This window comes from Lethenteron reissneri, unplaced genomic scaffold (genome assembly GCF_015708825.2).
Source record: "Lethenteron reissneri isolate LAM-NWPU_2019-01 unplaced genomic scaffold, ASM1570882v1 scaffold_1483, whole genome shotgun sequence".
Taxonomy (NCBI): domain Eukaryota; kingdom Metazoa; phylum Chordata; class Hyperoartia; order Petromyzontiformes; family Petromyzontidae; genus Lethenteron; species Lethenteron reissneri.
The window spans coordinates 30,031-45,614 of NW_026891205.1; the positions used below are offsets into that span (position 1 = coordinate 30,031).

Here is a 15,584-nt window from a genome sequence, read left to right on the forward strand (position 1 = left end):
AGGCCGTGGCGGAGTAGCGCAGTTGGTAGCGCCCTCGCTTCCCATGCCAAAGGTCGCGGGATCGATCCCCGCGTCCTCCACAGGCGAATATATTTTTTAATCCTTTATATTAAGTTCGCTTGCTTGCTTAGGACCGTGCAAATTTTTCGCTCGTTTTTTAACCCACTTCCCGTGATCCAATCGAGCTGACATTTTCCACACAGACTCGTTGTGTGTGACAATTAATTTTCGTGAAAAATAATTTCCAAAATTTTACACTGTTTAGGGAAAACAAATTAAATATTTAATTACCAATTGCTTAATAGTGGCAGACAATCATCTGACCCATAGGTGGCAGCCATCTCAAGCCAGAGGACGAGAGGACTCTAGCCGCCACGCATATAAAGGATTTAGAGTGAAAAACTTTGTTTTTACGGGTTTACTTGTTTAGGATCGACTGGAAGACGGTTTACTTTGACGATGTCTGAATGAAGGATTCGTCTCGTTGGGCCAAAGCGTGCCACCGCGTGCGCTGCCTCCACGCTGTCGTTCTACGAAAACGCGGCAGTGGCATTCCTGACGAACAACGCGTTAGAGAAACATCGCGCGAGAAGAACTGATCTATGATACAGGGTAAAGGCACAGTCCGCGATCACACGCGAGATGCGTCCGCAGGCTGGACAAAGACTGAGGGCGCGTGGGTAGCGGATCTAGAAGCATCCAGCAGCATCCCAACGCTTCGTGCGACGCTACGTGGTTCTGTTCACTCGATCTCGTTGTATCCACTTTGCATCTGCGTTCTATCCAATTCGCATCCGCTTTATATGTAAGTTCCCCAATACATGAATCTCGTCACGAAAACAACACGCGTTACAGCAGAACAGAGTGTAATAACGTTCAACACAAGTCTCACCCCCCTCCCTTAAAAAGACCACGTTACCCGAACCGTTGTCCCCAGTACGTCAGTAGAGCAGTCAGCCCACCCACCTGCCCCCCCCCCTCTCTCTCTTGCCCGGGCCTTTGTATTATCGTCCGTGGAACACCTGTACCCCCTCCCTCTCTCTCGCCCTCCCTCGTGCTCTGTGACGGGCTCTTGTTGAATTTTTATTTTTTATATAAAAACTATTCAAGACAATACCGATAACCAGATCTCGGTGGTTCAAATCAATTTCAGCAACGCTTTCAAAGACAGGTGACAAATTCCCAGACCGTTCGGATCGAACCCAGACAGCAAACCCCAGGGTGAGGTGAGTGGCAGACTGAGACCCATCTGGACTCGAAGAAACAATGTTGTTTTGGGCCACGCTCAAAAAAGGCTCAAAATGTACCAGTCGTCCATGCGACCAAGTGTCACATGAGAGCAATGGCAGTGACACAGAGAACCCGCGTGTGGGTGAGGAGCAGGGAGCGTGCCTGTGCCTGTAGGACGCACTCGCATTACTGGCGTCTATAGTTCATCTACTGCATGACACAGAATCATAATTGTTTATTTACCCTTCTATCTGGCAACAAAACTGACACCATTTTACAAGGAGTCATGTTTGCATAGACCACAATACCTGCAGTCATAATACAAACAAAACACACAACTCTGATCATGTTATGCACTGTCCTTGAAAACGCCACCGCACCCCCCGTCAAGAGCTTACGTAGTGACGTCACCACGTATCAACTTGAGCTCTTAACGGAGTGACGTCACCAAACACTCTACCCGCATTTTCTTGGTTCTTTCGGTAAAGTCACGGAGAATGGAAATGAAAAAATAATAAATATAAAACATAATGTTATTATTTTATTATGTGATATTTGTATTTATTTATGGGATTAATAAAATAATAATATTTTAACATAATACAATTATGTTTTATTTTTGTTATTTTAATAATAAAATAATAACAAATTTACATAATACAATTATGTTTTTTTTTTCCATTCTACGCGACTTTACCGAAAGAACCAAGACGATTAAGAAGATGAATCCCTGCAGTCACGAAAGTTTTAAATCGATATCCCCCCCCCCCCGCATTCTCAAGAGATTCCGTAGTGACGTCACTTCATCACCCGTCACCCCCCCCCTCAAGCCAATGAGCGAGTCACGTGACGTCACTTTATCACCCGTCACCCCCCCCCCCTCAAGCCAATGAGCGAGTCACGTGACGTCACTTCATCACCCGTCACCCCCCCCCTCAAGCCAATGAGCGAGCCGCGTGACGTCACTTCATCACCCCCGTCACCCCCCCCCCTCAAGCCAATGAGCGAGCCACGTGACGTCACTTCATCACCCGTCACCCCCCCCCCTCAAGCCAATGAGCGAGTCACGTGACGTCACTTCATCACCCCGTCACCCCCCCCCCCTCAAGCCAATGAGCGAGCCGCGTGACGTCACTTCATCACCCCGTCACCCCCCCCCCCTCAAGCCAATGAGCGAGTCACGTGACGTCACTTCATCACCCCGTCACCCCCCCCCTCAAGCCAATGAGCGAGCCGCGTGACGTCACTTCATCACCCCGTCACCCCCCCCCTCAAGCCAATGAGCGAGCCGCGTGACGTCACTTCATCACCCCGTCACCCCCCCCCTCAAGCCAATGAGCGAGTCGCGTGACGTCACTTCATCACCCGTCACCCCCCCCCTCAAGCCAATGAGCGAGCCGCGTGACGTCACTTCATCACCCGTCACCCCCCCCCCCCCTCAGCCAATGAGCGAGTCACGTGACGTCACTTCATCACCGTCACCCCCCCCCCCTCAAGCCAATGAGCGAGTCACGTGACGTCACTTCATCACCCGTCACCCCCCCCCTCAAGCCAATGAGCGAGTCACGTGACGTCACTTCATCACCCCGTCACCCCCCCCCCCTCAAGCCAATGAGCGAGTCACGTGACGTCACTTCATCACCCGTCACCCCCCCCCTCAAGCCAATGAGCGAGTCACGTGACGTCACTTCATCACCCGTCACCCCCCCCCCTCAAGCCAATGAGCGAGTCACGTGACGTCACTTCATCACCCGTCACCCCCCCCCTCAAGCCAATGAGCGAGTCACGTGACGTCACTTCATCACCCGTCACCCCCCCCTCAAGCCAATGAGCGAGTCACGTGACGTCACTTCATCACCCGTCACCCCCCCCCCTCAAGCCAATGAGCGAGTCACGTGACGTCACTTCATCACCCGTCACCCCCCCCCTCAAGCCAATGAGCGAGTCACGTGACGTCACTTCATCACCCGTCACCCCCCCCCTCAAGCCAATGAGCGAGTCACGTGACGTCACTTCATCACCCCGTCACCCCCCCCCTCAAGCCAATGAGCGAGCCGCGTGACGTCACTTCATCACCCGTCACCCCCCCCTCAAGCCAATGAGCGAGTCACGTGACGTCACTTCATCACCCGTCACCCCCCCCCCTCAAGCCAATGAGCGAGCAGCGTGACGTCACTTCATCACCCGTCACCCCCCCCCCTCAAGTCCAATGAGCGAGCCGCGTGACGTCACTTCATCACCCGTCACCCCCCCCCTCAAGCCAATGAGCGAGTCACGTGACGTCACTTATCACCCGTCACCCCCCCCCCTCAAGCCAGTGAGCGAGCCACGTGACGTCACTTCATCACCCGTCACCCCCCCCCTCAAGCCAATGAGCGAGTCACGTGACGTCACTTCATCACCCGTCACCCCCCCCCCTCAAGCCAATGAGCGAGTCACGTGACGTCCTTCATCACCCGTCACCCCCCCCCCTCAAGCCAATGAGCGAGCCGCGTGACGTCACTTCATCACCCGTCACCCCCCCCCCTCAAGCCAATGAGCGAGTCACGTGACGTCACTTCATCACCCGTCACCCCCCCCTCAAGCCAATGAGCGAGCCGCGTGACGTCACTTCATCACCCGTCACCCCCCCCCTCAAGCCAATGAGCGAGCCGCGTGACGTCACTTCATCACCCCGTCACCCCCCCCCCTCAAGCCAATGAGCGAGTCACGTGACGTCACTTCATCACCCGTCACCCCCCCCCCCCTCAAGCCAATGAGCGAGCCACGTGACGTCACTTCATCACCCGTCACCCCCCCCCCCCTCAAGCCAATGAGCGAGTCACGTGACGTCACTTCATCACCCGTCACCCCCCCCTCAAGCCAATGAGCGAGCCGCGTGACGTCACTTCATCACCCCGTCACCCCCCCCCCTCAAGCCAATGAGCGAGCCGCGTGACGTCACTTCATCACCCGTCACCCCCCCCCTCAAGCCAATGAGCGAGTCACGTGACGTCACTTCATCACCCGTCACCCCCCCCTCAAGCCAATGAGCGAGTCACGTGACGTCACTTCATCACCCGTCCCCCCCCCCCCCCTCAAGCCAATGAGCGAGCCGCGTGACGTCACTTCATCACCCCGTCACCCCCCCCCCTCAAGCCAATGAGCGAGTCACGTGACGTCACTTCATCACCCGTCACCCCCCCCCTCAAGCCAATGAGCGAGCCGCGTGACGTCACTTCATCACCCGTCACCCCCCCCCCTCAAGCCAATGAGCGAGCCGCGTGACGTCACTTCATCACCCGTCACCCCCCCCCCTCAAGCCAATGAGCGAGCCGCGTGACGTCACTTCATCACCCGTCACCCCCCCCTCAAGCCAATGAGCGAGCCGCGTGACGTCACTTCATCACCCGTCACCCCCCCCCTCAAGCCAATGAGCGAGCCGCGTGACGTCACTTCATCACCCCGTCACCCCCCCCCCTCAAGCCAATGAGCGAGTCACGTGACGTCACTTCATCACCCGTCACCCCCCCCCCCTCAAGCCAATGAGCGAGCCACGTGACGTCACTTCATCACCCGTCACCCCCCCCCCCCTCAAGCCAATGAGCGAGTCACGTGACGTCACTTCATCACCCGTCACCCCCCCTCAAGCCAATGAGCGAGCCGCGTGACGTCACTTCATCACCCCGTCACCCCCCCCCCTCAAGCCAATGAGCGAGCCGCGTGACGTCACTTCATCACCCGTCACCCCCCCCCTCAAGCCAATGAGCGAGCCACGTGACGTCACTTCATCACCCGTCACCCCCCCCCCTCAAGCCAATGAGCGAGTCACGTGACGTCACTTCATCACCCGTCACCCCCCCCCCCCCTCAAGCCAATGAGCGAGCCGCGTGACGTCACTTCATCACCCCGTCACCCCCCCCCTCAAGCCAATGAGCGAGTCACGTGACGTCACTTCATCACCCGTCACCCCCCCCCTCAAGCCAATGAGCGAGCCGCGTGACGTCACTTCATCACCCGTCACCCCCCCCCCTCAAGCCAATGAGCGAGCCGCGTGACGTCACTTCATCACCCCGTCACCCCCCCCCTCAAGCCAATGAGCGAGCCGCGTGACGTCACTTCATCACCCGTCACCCCCCCCCTCAAGCCAATGAGCGAGCCACGTGACGTCACTTCATCACCCGTCACCCCCCCCCCTCAAGCCAATGAGCGAGTCACGTGACGTCACTTCATCACCCGTCACCCCCCCCCCCCTCAAGCCAATGAGCGAGCCGCGTGACGTCACTTCATCACCCCGTCACCCCCCCCCTCAAGCCAATGAGCGAGTCACGTGACAGCGATAAAGAGCGAGTCGAGGGCGATGGGCGCACAGCGGGAGGGAGGAGAGTTGGATGGTGAAGAAGAAGATGACGACGATGAAGATGACGACGACGACGATGCTGATGATGATGACGTTGATGATGATGATGGTGGTGGTGGTGGTGGCGGCGTTGTTTATGTTGTTGCCTGGCGGCCTCTGCTTACTCGGTCTCGCCGCCTGTGCTGAGAACGGCGCAACGGGTCCAGCAGCAGCAGGAGCAGGAGGCGAGTGATGTTGGAGTCTAACCACTCACCCTCACCACTCACCCTCACCACTCGCCCTCACCACTCGCCCTCACCACTCACGCTCCCACTCACCCTGGTGGGGAGGGTGGGATGGGTGGGGAGGGTGGGGAGGGTGGGGCTGGGTGGGGAGGGGCTGGTCACCCCGTGGTGCCCTTATAAAACTCAACGTTTCACCTACTCACGCCGGCTTGTGCCCGCCCTCACAGTCGGGCATATTTGCGGAATACACCACGTAACCGTTGACCCTGCAGGCCATTGACCGAGCAACCCGACGTTCCTACCAGCTCCCTCCGCAGGACAATGTGTTCCCTGGTGGGCAGTGTGGAGCCTGTTGTTCCTACCTGTAATATTCCGATCGACTCGTGTGGCGGCGGTGGGGGGTGGGGGGGGATTCATTGTAATTGTTACAGGACCAATGATTGTGGAGCGATTTGTCCTGTTGCTTGTTAATTTTGTGTGTGTAGCTACCCGGGGCACGCTTTCTTTACCCGACTGCTAGAGAGAGATGTGGATGTCAGGGCGGTGCACTACCCTGCCGCTGAATGTATTTGTGCTGTTCGTACTATTATTTCACAGCTAACTGGAAGGTTTTGATGATGATGGCATTTTGCTTGTAATTTCATTCATCTTTCAAGAAGCTTTTTTCACCACTTATTTATTAACGTCCCTAAACAGAGGGTTGTTGTTGTTGTTGTTTTCACCACGCCTACGGTGGTTTAAATTTTTGTTTTCACATCGTTGGAATTGTAATGCTCCCGCTTTTGCTTTTTGTTAGGACCCAGCGCGGTCGTGGGAGTCCAATCTTCGTGCTAATTGAAAGTTCACAGTCACTAATTGAAGGCGTCTCCTTAACAAAACAAGTTGAGCCCCCCCCCCCCCCACACACACAACTGCAGCAAGAGTCATTGACTAACTTGTATTTTTCACCCCCTGGATTATTCTCATCGTTTTCATGTTGCAGTGGTTTCTGACTTTTCGCCCAATTACCACGACTCATGGTGACCCCCCCCCCGCCCGTCACCTCCACAATCCCAACCCGACCCACAGCCCCCTCCGCACCCCCACAAAACATCGTGTGCGTGGCCCTCAGCTCCAGCAGCCTGCTGGTCAGCTGGGAGCCGCCACCCGCACACGACGGCGGCAGCAGCAGCAGCATCACGGGGTACACGGTCGCATACAGGGAGCTGCCCAGCCAAGGCGCAGACGCAGCAGACGACCAACAAGGGGACGAACTAGCTGACGAACTATGGGACGCACCAGCTGACGCACTATGGGACGTACTATCTGACGCACTAGCTGACGAACCAGCTGACGCACTTGCTGATGAACCAGCTGACACACTAGCTGACGAACCAGCTGACGCACTTGCTGACGAACCAGCTGACGCACTAGCTGACGAACCAGCTGACGCACTTGCTGATGAACCAGCTGACACACTAGCTGACGAACCAGCTGACGCACTTGCTGATGAACCAGCTGACACACTAGCTGACGCACTTGCTGACGAACCAGCTGACACACCAGCTGACGCACTAGGGGACGCACTAGCGGACGAACCAGCTGACAAACTAGCTGACGCACTATGGGACGCACTAGCTGACGCACTAGCTGACAAACCAGCTGACACACTAGCTGACGCACTCGTGGACACACTAGCTGACGCACTATGGGACGTACTAGCTGACGAACCAGCTGACACACTAGCTGACGAACCAGCTGACGCACCAGCTGACGCACCAGCTGACGCACCAGCTGACGCACTATGGGACGTACTAGCTGACGCACTAGCCGACGCACCAGCCGACGAATCAGCTGACGCACCAGCTGACGCACCAGCTGACGCACTAGCTGACAAACCAGCTGACGCACTAGCTGACGCACTATGGGACGCACTAGCTGACGCACTAGCTGACGAACCAGCCGACGCACCAGCCGACGCACCAGCCGACGCACCAGCTCACGCACCAGCTGACGCACCAGGGGACGAAGCGAACGTCACGGGCGGGCGGCCGAGCGGGGGAAGGGGTGGCTGGTGCCGGACGCCGCGGCAGCCCGCGGACGTGAGGAGCGTGACGCTGAGCGGGCTGCTGCCCGAGGGGGCCCTGTACGAGGTGACGGTGCGGGCCCACACGGCGGTTGGCCCGGGGCTCTCGTCACTGCCCGTCCAGGCGCGCGCACACCACCACGGTACGTCAAGGGGGGGGGGGGCGCCGCTGTGTTCCACGCCGTGGCCGTGCCGGCCGGACCGACACCCTGACGTGGCTCTTGAGTGTTTCCCCTCCTGGTGGTGGTGCCTCTGCAGCTACTGCTGACGGTTGTGTCTGGCCAGAGTCCTCCTCCTCCTCTCTCGGCTTTCTGCGCTGCGGCTCTCGCGCGCCAGTTCTCCGCGGCGCTGCTCCACGCCGCTGCGCTGAGCCGCTTTGCGGGTTCCGTTTGTGTGTCTGTGTCTGTGTGGTTGTCTGTCTGTGTGGTTGTCTGTGTGTGTGTGTGGTTGTGTGTGTGTCTGTGTGTCTGTGTGTGTGTGTGTGGTTGTCTGTGTGTGTGTCTGTGTGTCTGTGTGTGTGTGGTTGTCTGTGTGTGTGTGTGGTTGTCTGTGTGTGTGTGTGGTTGTCTGTGTGTGGTTGTCTGTGTGTGTGTGTGTGGTTGTCTGTGTGTGTGTGGTTGTCTGTGTGTGTGTGTGGTTGTCTGTGTGTGTGTGTGTATGTGGTTGTGTGTGGTTGTCTGTGTGTGGTTGTCTGTCTGTGTGTGTGTGGTTGTCTGTGTGTGTGTAACGGGGAGTGGTGGTGTCGCGGTTTCCCCGTGTCTCCCCAATCCCGTAGCTGCCACCACGCTGCCCACCTCTCGTGGCTCCTCTCCACACTCGTCCGTGATGTCTACGGGAGACGAGCCGACGTTCCGCGCCAGCGGCATCAGCGCCTCCTCCATCGGCTTCCTGTGCGTGGTGGTGGTGATTGCGCTGCCTTCCGTGGTGGGGTGCCTCGTGTGGGGCCGACAGAGCGCCTCCAAGCGTCCCGGTGAGTGGCGGGGGCATTGCGGTGCCTACGCAACGTTGACTCCCTCGCCCGGTCCGCGGGAGGTCAAGGGTTCTATCCCGACCCTTGCGCTGCCCGCTGCTGTTTGCGTCTCTCTCCCCGTGGATTTCTCTCGGGGCCCTGCGGTCCCCCCCACCCCCCCTCCACGTTCGGAATCGACGTCTCCACGCGTTCAGAGTCATTTGGTTGCTGCTGCTGATGCTGTTGCTGCTGATGCTGTTGCTGCTGATGTTGTGTTGCTGCTGCTGCTGCTGCTGCTATACATTTGCCACCCAACGACAATGACGACAATAAGCCACCGAGTGAAGCTGTCACTTGTGATAGCCGGTGAAGCTTCTACAAAACAAGTTGTGACACAGCCACTTAGTCAGGCTTAGTGTCACGTAGACAGAACGTGCCAACGACTTACTAGTTGATAGTGTATATAGTAGTGTAGTGTATACTAGTGTGTTGTGTAGTGTATACTAGTGTAGTGTGTAGTGTATATAGTAGTGTAGTGTATATAGTAGAGTAGTGTGTAGTGTATATAGTAGTGTAGTGTATACTAGTGTATACTAGTGTAGTGTGTAGTGTATACTAGTGTAGTGTATGTAGTAGTGTAGTGTATATAGTAGTGTAGTGTATGTAGTGTGTAGTGTATATAGTAGTGTAGTGTGTAGTGTTGGAGAGTAAACCCACCACAACATTCGTCAATTCGAGTACCTGGTGACACTTCACCGGCAATTACAACGACGATGACAACAACCACAACCGGCATCATCATCAATGCTGCTGCTGGTTGTTGTTGTTGCATTTCGGGAAGCGTCGCAGAGTTCTGTGCGTCTGTGAGGTTTTTCTCGGCGTGGTCTTTCCCCAGCGGACGGGCGAGGAGGGAACGCCCAGAGCGTGGTCCCCAAGAGCGATGCCGAGTGCAGGTAGCCAACACAACTACCACCAACACCAATACCACCGCCACCAATACCAACACCACCACCAATACCAACACCACCAACACTTACACCACCACCAACACCACCGCCACTAACACCACCACCACCAATACCAACACCGCCACCAACACTACCACCACCGCCACCAACACCGCCACCGCCACCAACACCGCCACCGCCACCAACACCAATACCGCCACCGCCACCAACACCGCCACCGCCACCAACACCACCAACACCACCTACGCCGCAACCACCACAGCCACCAACACCGCCAACAACGCCGCCGCCACCAACACCGCCACCTCCACCACCACCACCACGGTGGAGCAGAAACAATCAGAATTTTAGGACCTTGCCCCCCCCCCCGGTTGACGGTTGACACCGCCGGATGAAAGCCGCTCCCCAAATCACCGCCGCCACACCACGTGGGGCGTGGCGGCGACGCCATCCGTCTGGCTCCTGCACCATCACTCCGCGGTGGCTCGGAGATGTTGACTACCTCGCCTGGCACGCAGGAGGTCGTGGGTTCGACCCCTGACGATGCCTGCCGCTTGATATTTGGAGTTTGCGGCGCCTTCAGAAGCGGCTCCTGTCGATGCGCTTCGTGCGTTCAGTTTGTCAACCTTCACCCGAACCTCCGAATTAGAAACGGTTTGTCTACGAGCGGTGCGGAATAACGAGTTCAACGTACGCGCACGCTCGTGCACTGGGTGCGTGCGTATCGCACTCGCGCGAGGTACGTGCGTCTCACCATCGCCTACTTTCTCCGCTCCCTCCAATGGCTACGGGCGCGGTGTGCTGGCCGGGGATCGCTACAGCGGCGGCGTGGAGATGACGAAGCTGCAGCACGTGGTGGTGGTGGTGGTGGTGGAGGAGGAGACGTGAGGGGAAGGAGGCGATGGTGGTGTAATAAAAGACGGCGTCATTTACTGCTGGTCTCCGCTTGTCTTTTATTCAGGTTCTTCTCCGCACCCCACTGGTCTCCTCCGCGGACCAGCGTCGTCTCCTCTCGCGCGCCCCGCACGTACTCCCTCCTCAACTCCGCCACTCGTCCTCACGCCCGCTGCTCCTGACAAGGGACCAGTGTCTCCTCTCGCGCGCCCCGCACGCGCTCTCCCGTCAGTCGCTCCGCTCCTCCCCGCTCCGCACACCGCTGGCCGACGGTGTGCCGAAGCCCCGTCAGCCACGTGGCTGATGGGGCGGCGGCCACCCCACGTGGTCCCGCTTCTTCACTCCATCGACTGGCCCCGATCTCTCCCGGGCTCCCCTCTATAACCTCTCTCCCACGTGACCCCGACTCCTCCGCTTCCTGATCGTTACATCCGGCCTTCCCATCCTGCCCTGCTGGCTCCACCCCCGTTCACCTCGCTTCCCATTGGAGCTGCCGAGGTGAACGGCGGCCCCTGCCACACGCCCCCCCGTACCGGGCTCCGCCCCCAACACCCCGGGCCGCGTGATTGGGCCAGAGTCCAGCAGCAACCCCATTGACGCCGCATTACACATGTAACGTCAACTTTTGAAAGTTCACATTTATCACGAATATCACATTCTTGTTTATCTGTCTGCTTGAGAATGTCTTCAAAGTGTTTCGGTCGGAAATATTCCTCCCAGGCCAAGCCCCAGGGATGTCGTCTCCCAGCAAACACGCAGAGACAATACAACTCACGTCACCCCAAGCTTAGTGAGCACGCAACATCAGGGAAGAACAGCACCAACAACAGAGATCTGAGCTGGTCCTGGGCATCCCCTTCACCAACCCGCACTGACCAGCGTGGTGAAGTATGGTCACAACAACCTCCACGACCGACATGGCGAGGCGAGGCCATCACCGTGCAACGTGTCGACAAAGGGCTGTGGGGAATGCTGAAAGTAATGCAGTTGCTGCTGGAGTAAGGTGGTGTTTCTGCCGTACTTCCCCCCAGCATGTATACAAACACATTCCTCCTGCGGAGGGAGCTGGTAGGAACGTCGGGTTGTTCGGACAATGGCCTGCAGGGTCAACGGCCAGGGCGTGGTGTATTCCGCAAATATGCCGACTGTGAGGGCGGGCACAAGCCGGCGTGAGTAGGTGAAACGTTGAGTTTTATAAGGGCACCACGGGGTGACCAGCCCCTCCCCACCCAGCCCCACCCCACCCAGCCCCTCCCCTCCCTGGACGACGGACGGAAACAATAATCCCCTGTGGGCTGGTGTAACCAGTGGGTTCCTACCAGTACAAATACTATGACCCTGGCGCTGCGTCTCTCTTCACGCCTCTGCCCAATGGCGGCGCTTTTGCTCAAACTTCCAAAATCCCTTTGGGTGTTGAGCCTTATTCTTCATTTCACCTCCTTCAAGTTGCCAAGTCGTGTCTTCAATTGTTTTTGCCTCGTGTCTTTTCCCCCCAACATCTCGTCCTCGCTAAACCTCACGGCAGCTCATTCATATTCCATCAGCCATTGTCCCCTTGACACGAGTTTGACATCGAACGAGAAGCGGGGCTGTGTGCAGTGAACCCTACACTTGTCTCCGTCTGTACGACGATGTGATCTTTCACCGTGACGACGACCTTTGTAAATGTCATCGCAACAAATGGATTTTATAAGATAACATGTACCCATGTTTATTGTGAAATGAGTCGACACAATAAAAAAACATGGAAACACGATGATGATATGTTTGTTTAGGGATTGACTTGAATTGTTTTCTGACTGTATCAAATGTGTTACCTCTTTAATCTCATGATCTGGAGCTTGTATCACTCTCCATTGAGCTGTAGCAGGGATGAAACAAATAATACATCTTCCCTGCCCATCCTCAGCCTGCCGTGTCGATTACAGGAGCACAGCTGTCGGATTGTTTACATTGTTGCGATTTTATTCATAAATAAATAAAAAATTAACCCGTAAAAACAAAGTTTTTCACTATAAATCCTTTATATGCGTGGCATCGGGGCGGCTAGAGTCCTCTCGTCCTCTGGCTTGAGATGGCTGCCACCTATGGGTCAGATGATTGTCTGGCAGCATTAAACAATTGGTAATTAAATATGTATTTTCCCCTAAACAGTGTAAAATTTTGCAGTCTCGAAGTCATCTTCTGCACGTGTCACTACTCTCACCTGTCTCCATGCTGCACGCACTTCTTCTGCCTCACGAGCTTCTCATCGTTCAACAGAAAGTGTGACAACGCGTACGATACTGAAGATAAAAACTCACATTGTGGAAGGTCAAATCCAGACGTGACTGAGCCAATGTCTATGGCAGCTGTGTCTCGCGATGAATCACTTCCAGTAGCTGATCGAGCTGCCCTGACTTGTGCACACAAAGGACTGCTCTTGTCAAGGACTCTCATGACTTAATTTGGAGCTTTCGTGACTGCAGGAATTATTCTTTGGTTCTTTCGGTAAAGTGACGTATAAAGATAAAATAATAAAATAAATTAAATACTAGCATACGACGTTTCGATTGCAACACAAGCAATCATCATCAGGTATAAATTAAATAGAAACACAAATCTAGTATACTTAGAAATGTAATGTAATACAACAGAGAGTCGGATAACATAACAGTCAACACCCTACCTGGTTGATTACGTTCTTCCTGAGAATGCTAAATTTGAGAGAGAGATTATGGTTCTGGTTCTGTGTTTGATCTCTCTCTCAAATTTGGCATTCTCAGGAAGAACGTAATCAACCAGATAGGGTGTTGACTGTTATGTTATCCGCCTCTCTGTTGTATTACATTACATTTCTAAGTATAATAGATTTGTGTTTCTATTTAATGTATACCTGATGATGATTGCTTGTGTTGCATTCGAAACGTCGTATGCTAGTATTTAATTTATTATTTTATCTTCATACGTGACTTTACCGAAAGAACCAAAGAGTACTCTCATGACGTGTAATGCCTGCGAGCTCATAGACATTGTGACAGCAGCAGAAGGTCGCTGTTCCTCTCGTGTCCTTGGGCAGCGATGTTGCAATGCCGGGATACGTTGCTGGCGAGCGTCTATTGCGCACACGGTGACACAGGCACCAGGTACCCAAAGCCAATGTGGACTTCTTCACATTTGAAGTCCCAAACAGCACGGAACACTCATTCATATGAGGCAGATGACCTTGAGAAGGAGCATGCCAGATACCAGAAGCCAAGAACGGCACCTGTTTTTTTAAAAATCCTTTATATTAAGTTCACTTGCTTGCTTGCGTGATTGCGTGCGTGCTTGCTTAGGACCGTGCAAATCTTCCAGTCGTTTTTTAACCCACTTCCCGTGATCCAATCGAGCTGACATTTTCCACACAGACTCGTTGTGCGTGACGATTAATTTTCGTGAAAAAAATTCCCAAATTTTACACTGTTTAGGGAATTTTTTAAAAAATATTTAATTAACAATTGCTTAATGGTGGCAGACAATCATCTGACCCATAGGTGGCAGCCATCTCAAGCCAGAGGACGAGAGGACTCTAGCCGCCACGCATATAAAGGATTTAAAGTGAAAAACTTTGTTTTCACGGGTTAATTTTTGCAAGGTTTGAATTACAATACTTTGTCCAACACACACTCGTACACCCTTAGCCTCGCTCACCCACATAAGCATTACACATTTTCAAAAGAACCCCTGTGCGGCCGATGCTGACTGTGCTGACTGTTGGGGCAATGCGATTTGCTGGTAGTCGTGAAGGCTGCAATGGTGGTGGGGTGGCCAGCACCACGCCTGTCTCCCCAACGCTGAAGCTGACGTCACACGCCGGCTACTTACTCACTTAAGGCTCAAAGCCAAGGGAATGCCCAGGAACGGTTCCTATATTTGCAACCGAGTTAGAAGTGGCTGCTGGACATTTGTATTCAGATCACCACGTTTGTAGCGCATTTCACTAACCAGCACGCCACATGTCTGCCCGCCCCACATACACAGAGGCACACTATCAGTATGCAACCGAGGAGGCAAAAGATGAGCCGGGCCAACTTGTATTGGCACACAGCGGGGTTAATCGAAAGAGCATCATCATCACGGTGCCTAGGAGATGTTAACTACCTCCCCTGGTATACAAGAGGTCGTGGGTTCGATCCCGACTAACGCCTGCTGCTGTATATTTGAAATCTGCGTGTCTCTCTCTCATCATCATCACAGTGGCTAGATGTTGACTACCTCGCCTGGTATACAGGAGGTCGTGGGTTCTATCCAGGCCCTGATGCCTGCTGCTGTATATTTGGAGTTTGCGTGTCTCTCTCACCATCATCATCATCATCACGGTGGCTCGGAGATGTTGACTACCTCGCCTGGTATACAGGAGGTCGTGGGTTCGATCCCGATCCTAACGCCTGCTGCTGTATATTTGAAGTCTGCGTGTCTCTCTCCCCGTGGCCACGTGGATTTCTCTCCGGGTTTTCCCTCCACATGTAGAATCACAAGGCCCTCAAGAGTGTGTGCATGCTTTAATTTCACCGGTGGGGTAAAATGTGGGTGGTGGTGGTCAACATTTCCGACTGGATATCTGTGATGAAGAGCTTCACTGCTCATCGGATTCCTCCAAGATACATCATCACCGATTCTGTGTAGTCCCACCTCTCCTAAAACAAAGTATCGGCCAGCGTGGAAGAGTAGGCCAAGTTACATCCCACGGAGGCTCTCTCTCCGGAGCTCCCTCGAGAAAACCTTCCGTGGCAGCGGTGACGCGAGCACTTGCAGGACTGCACCTTTACCCATCGGCATTAGCCGCTTGAAGTCTGCTCCTGTGACCGGGTTACACGTCAACAACGCTACGAGTGTATTTGGGTGAAGTTATTTTTACAACGGCCGAACGTACACACACGCAATGCGCATGCAT

General features: G+C 54.7%; 1 protein-coding gene across 3 annotated transcripts; it reads left to right on the forward strand.

Moving 5' to 3' along the window:
* Positions 1-5,568: 5,568 nt before the first annotated feature.
* Positions 5,569-10,994, forward strand: LOC133362446 (skin secretory protein xP2-like). Of its 3 annotated transcripts, none has more exons than XM_061581394.1 (5): positions 5,569-5,793; positions 6,862-8,001; positions 8,634-8,828; positions 9,703-9,760; positions 10,737-10,994. In XM_061581394.1, exons 1-5 carry the CDS (start codon positions 5,601-5,603, stop codon positions 10,849-10,851), a joined length of 1,701 nt encoding a protein of 566 aa, XP_061437378.1. In that variant the 5' UTR covers positions 5,569-5,600; the 3' UTR covers positions 10,852-10,994. The 3 variants fall into 3 exon arrangements, with proteins under 3 accessions (XP_061437378.1, XP_061437380.1, XP_061437379.1); XM_061581396.1 differs by lacking the exon at positions 10,737-10,994 and adding an exon at positions 10,597-10,704; XM_061581395.1 differs by lacking the exon at positions 10,737-10,994 and adding an exon at positions 10,174-10,403.
* Positions 10,995-15,584: the final 4,590 nt, after the last annotated feature.

What these genes read in the sequence shown, in the direction of transcription:
- LOC133362446 (XM_061581394.1), top strand. Translation starts at nt 5,601, where the DNA reads ATGGTGAAGAAGAAGATGACGACGATGAAGATGACGACGACGACGATG. An exon ending in GAGCGCCTCCAAGCGTCCCG is followed by an intron (nt 8,829 to 9,702) that starts GTGAGTGGCGGG and finishes GTCTTTCCCCAG; the next exon opens with CGGACGGGCGAGGAGGGAAC. An exon ending in AAGAGCGATGCCGAGTGCAG is followed by an intron (nt 9,761 to 10,736) that starts GTAGCCAACACA and finishes TCTTTTATTCAG; the next exon opens with GTTCTTCTCCGCACCCCACT.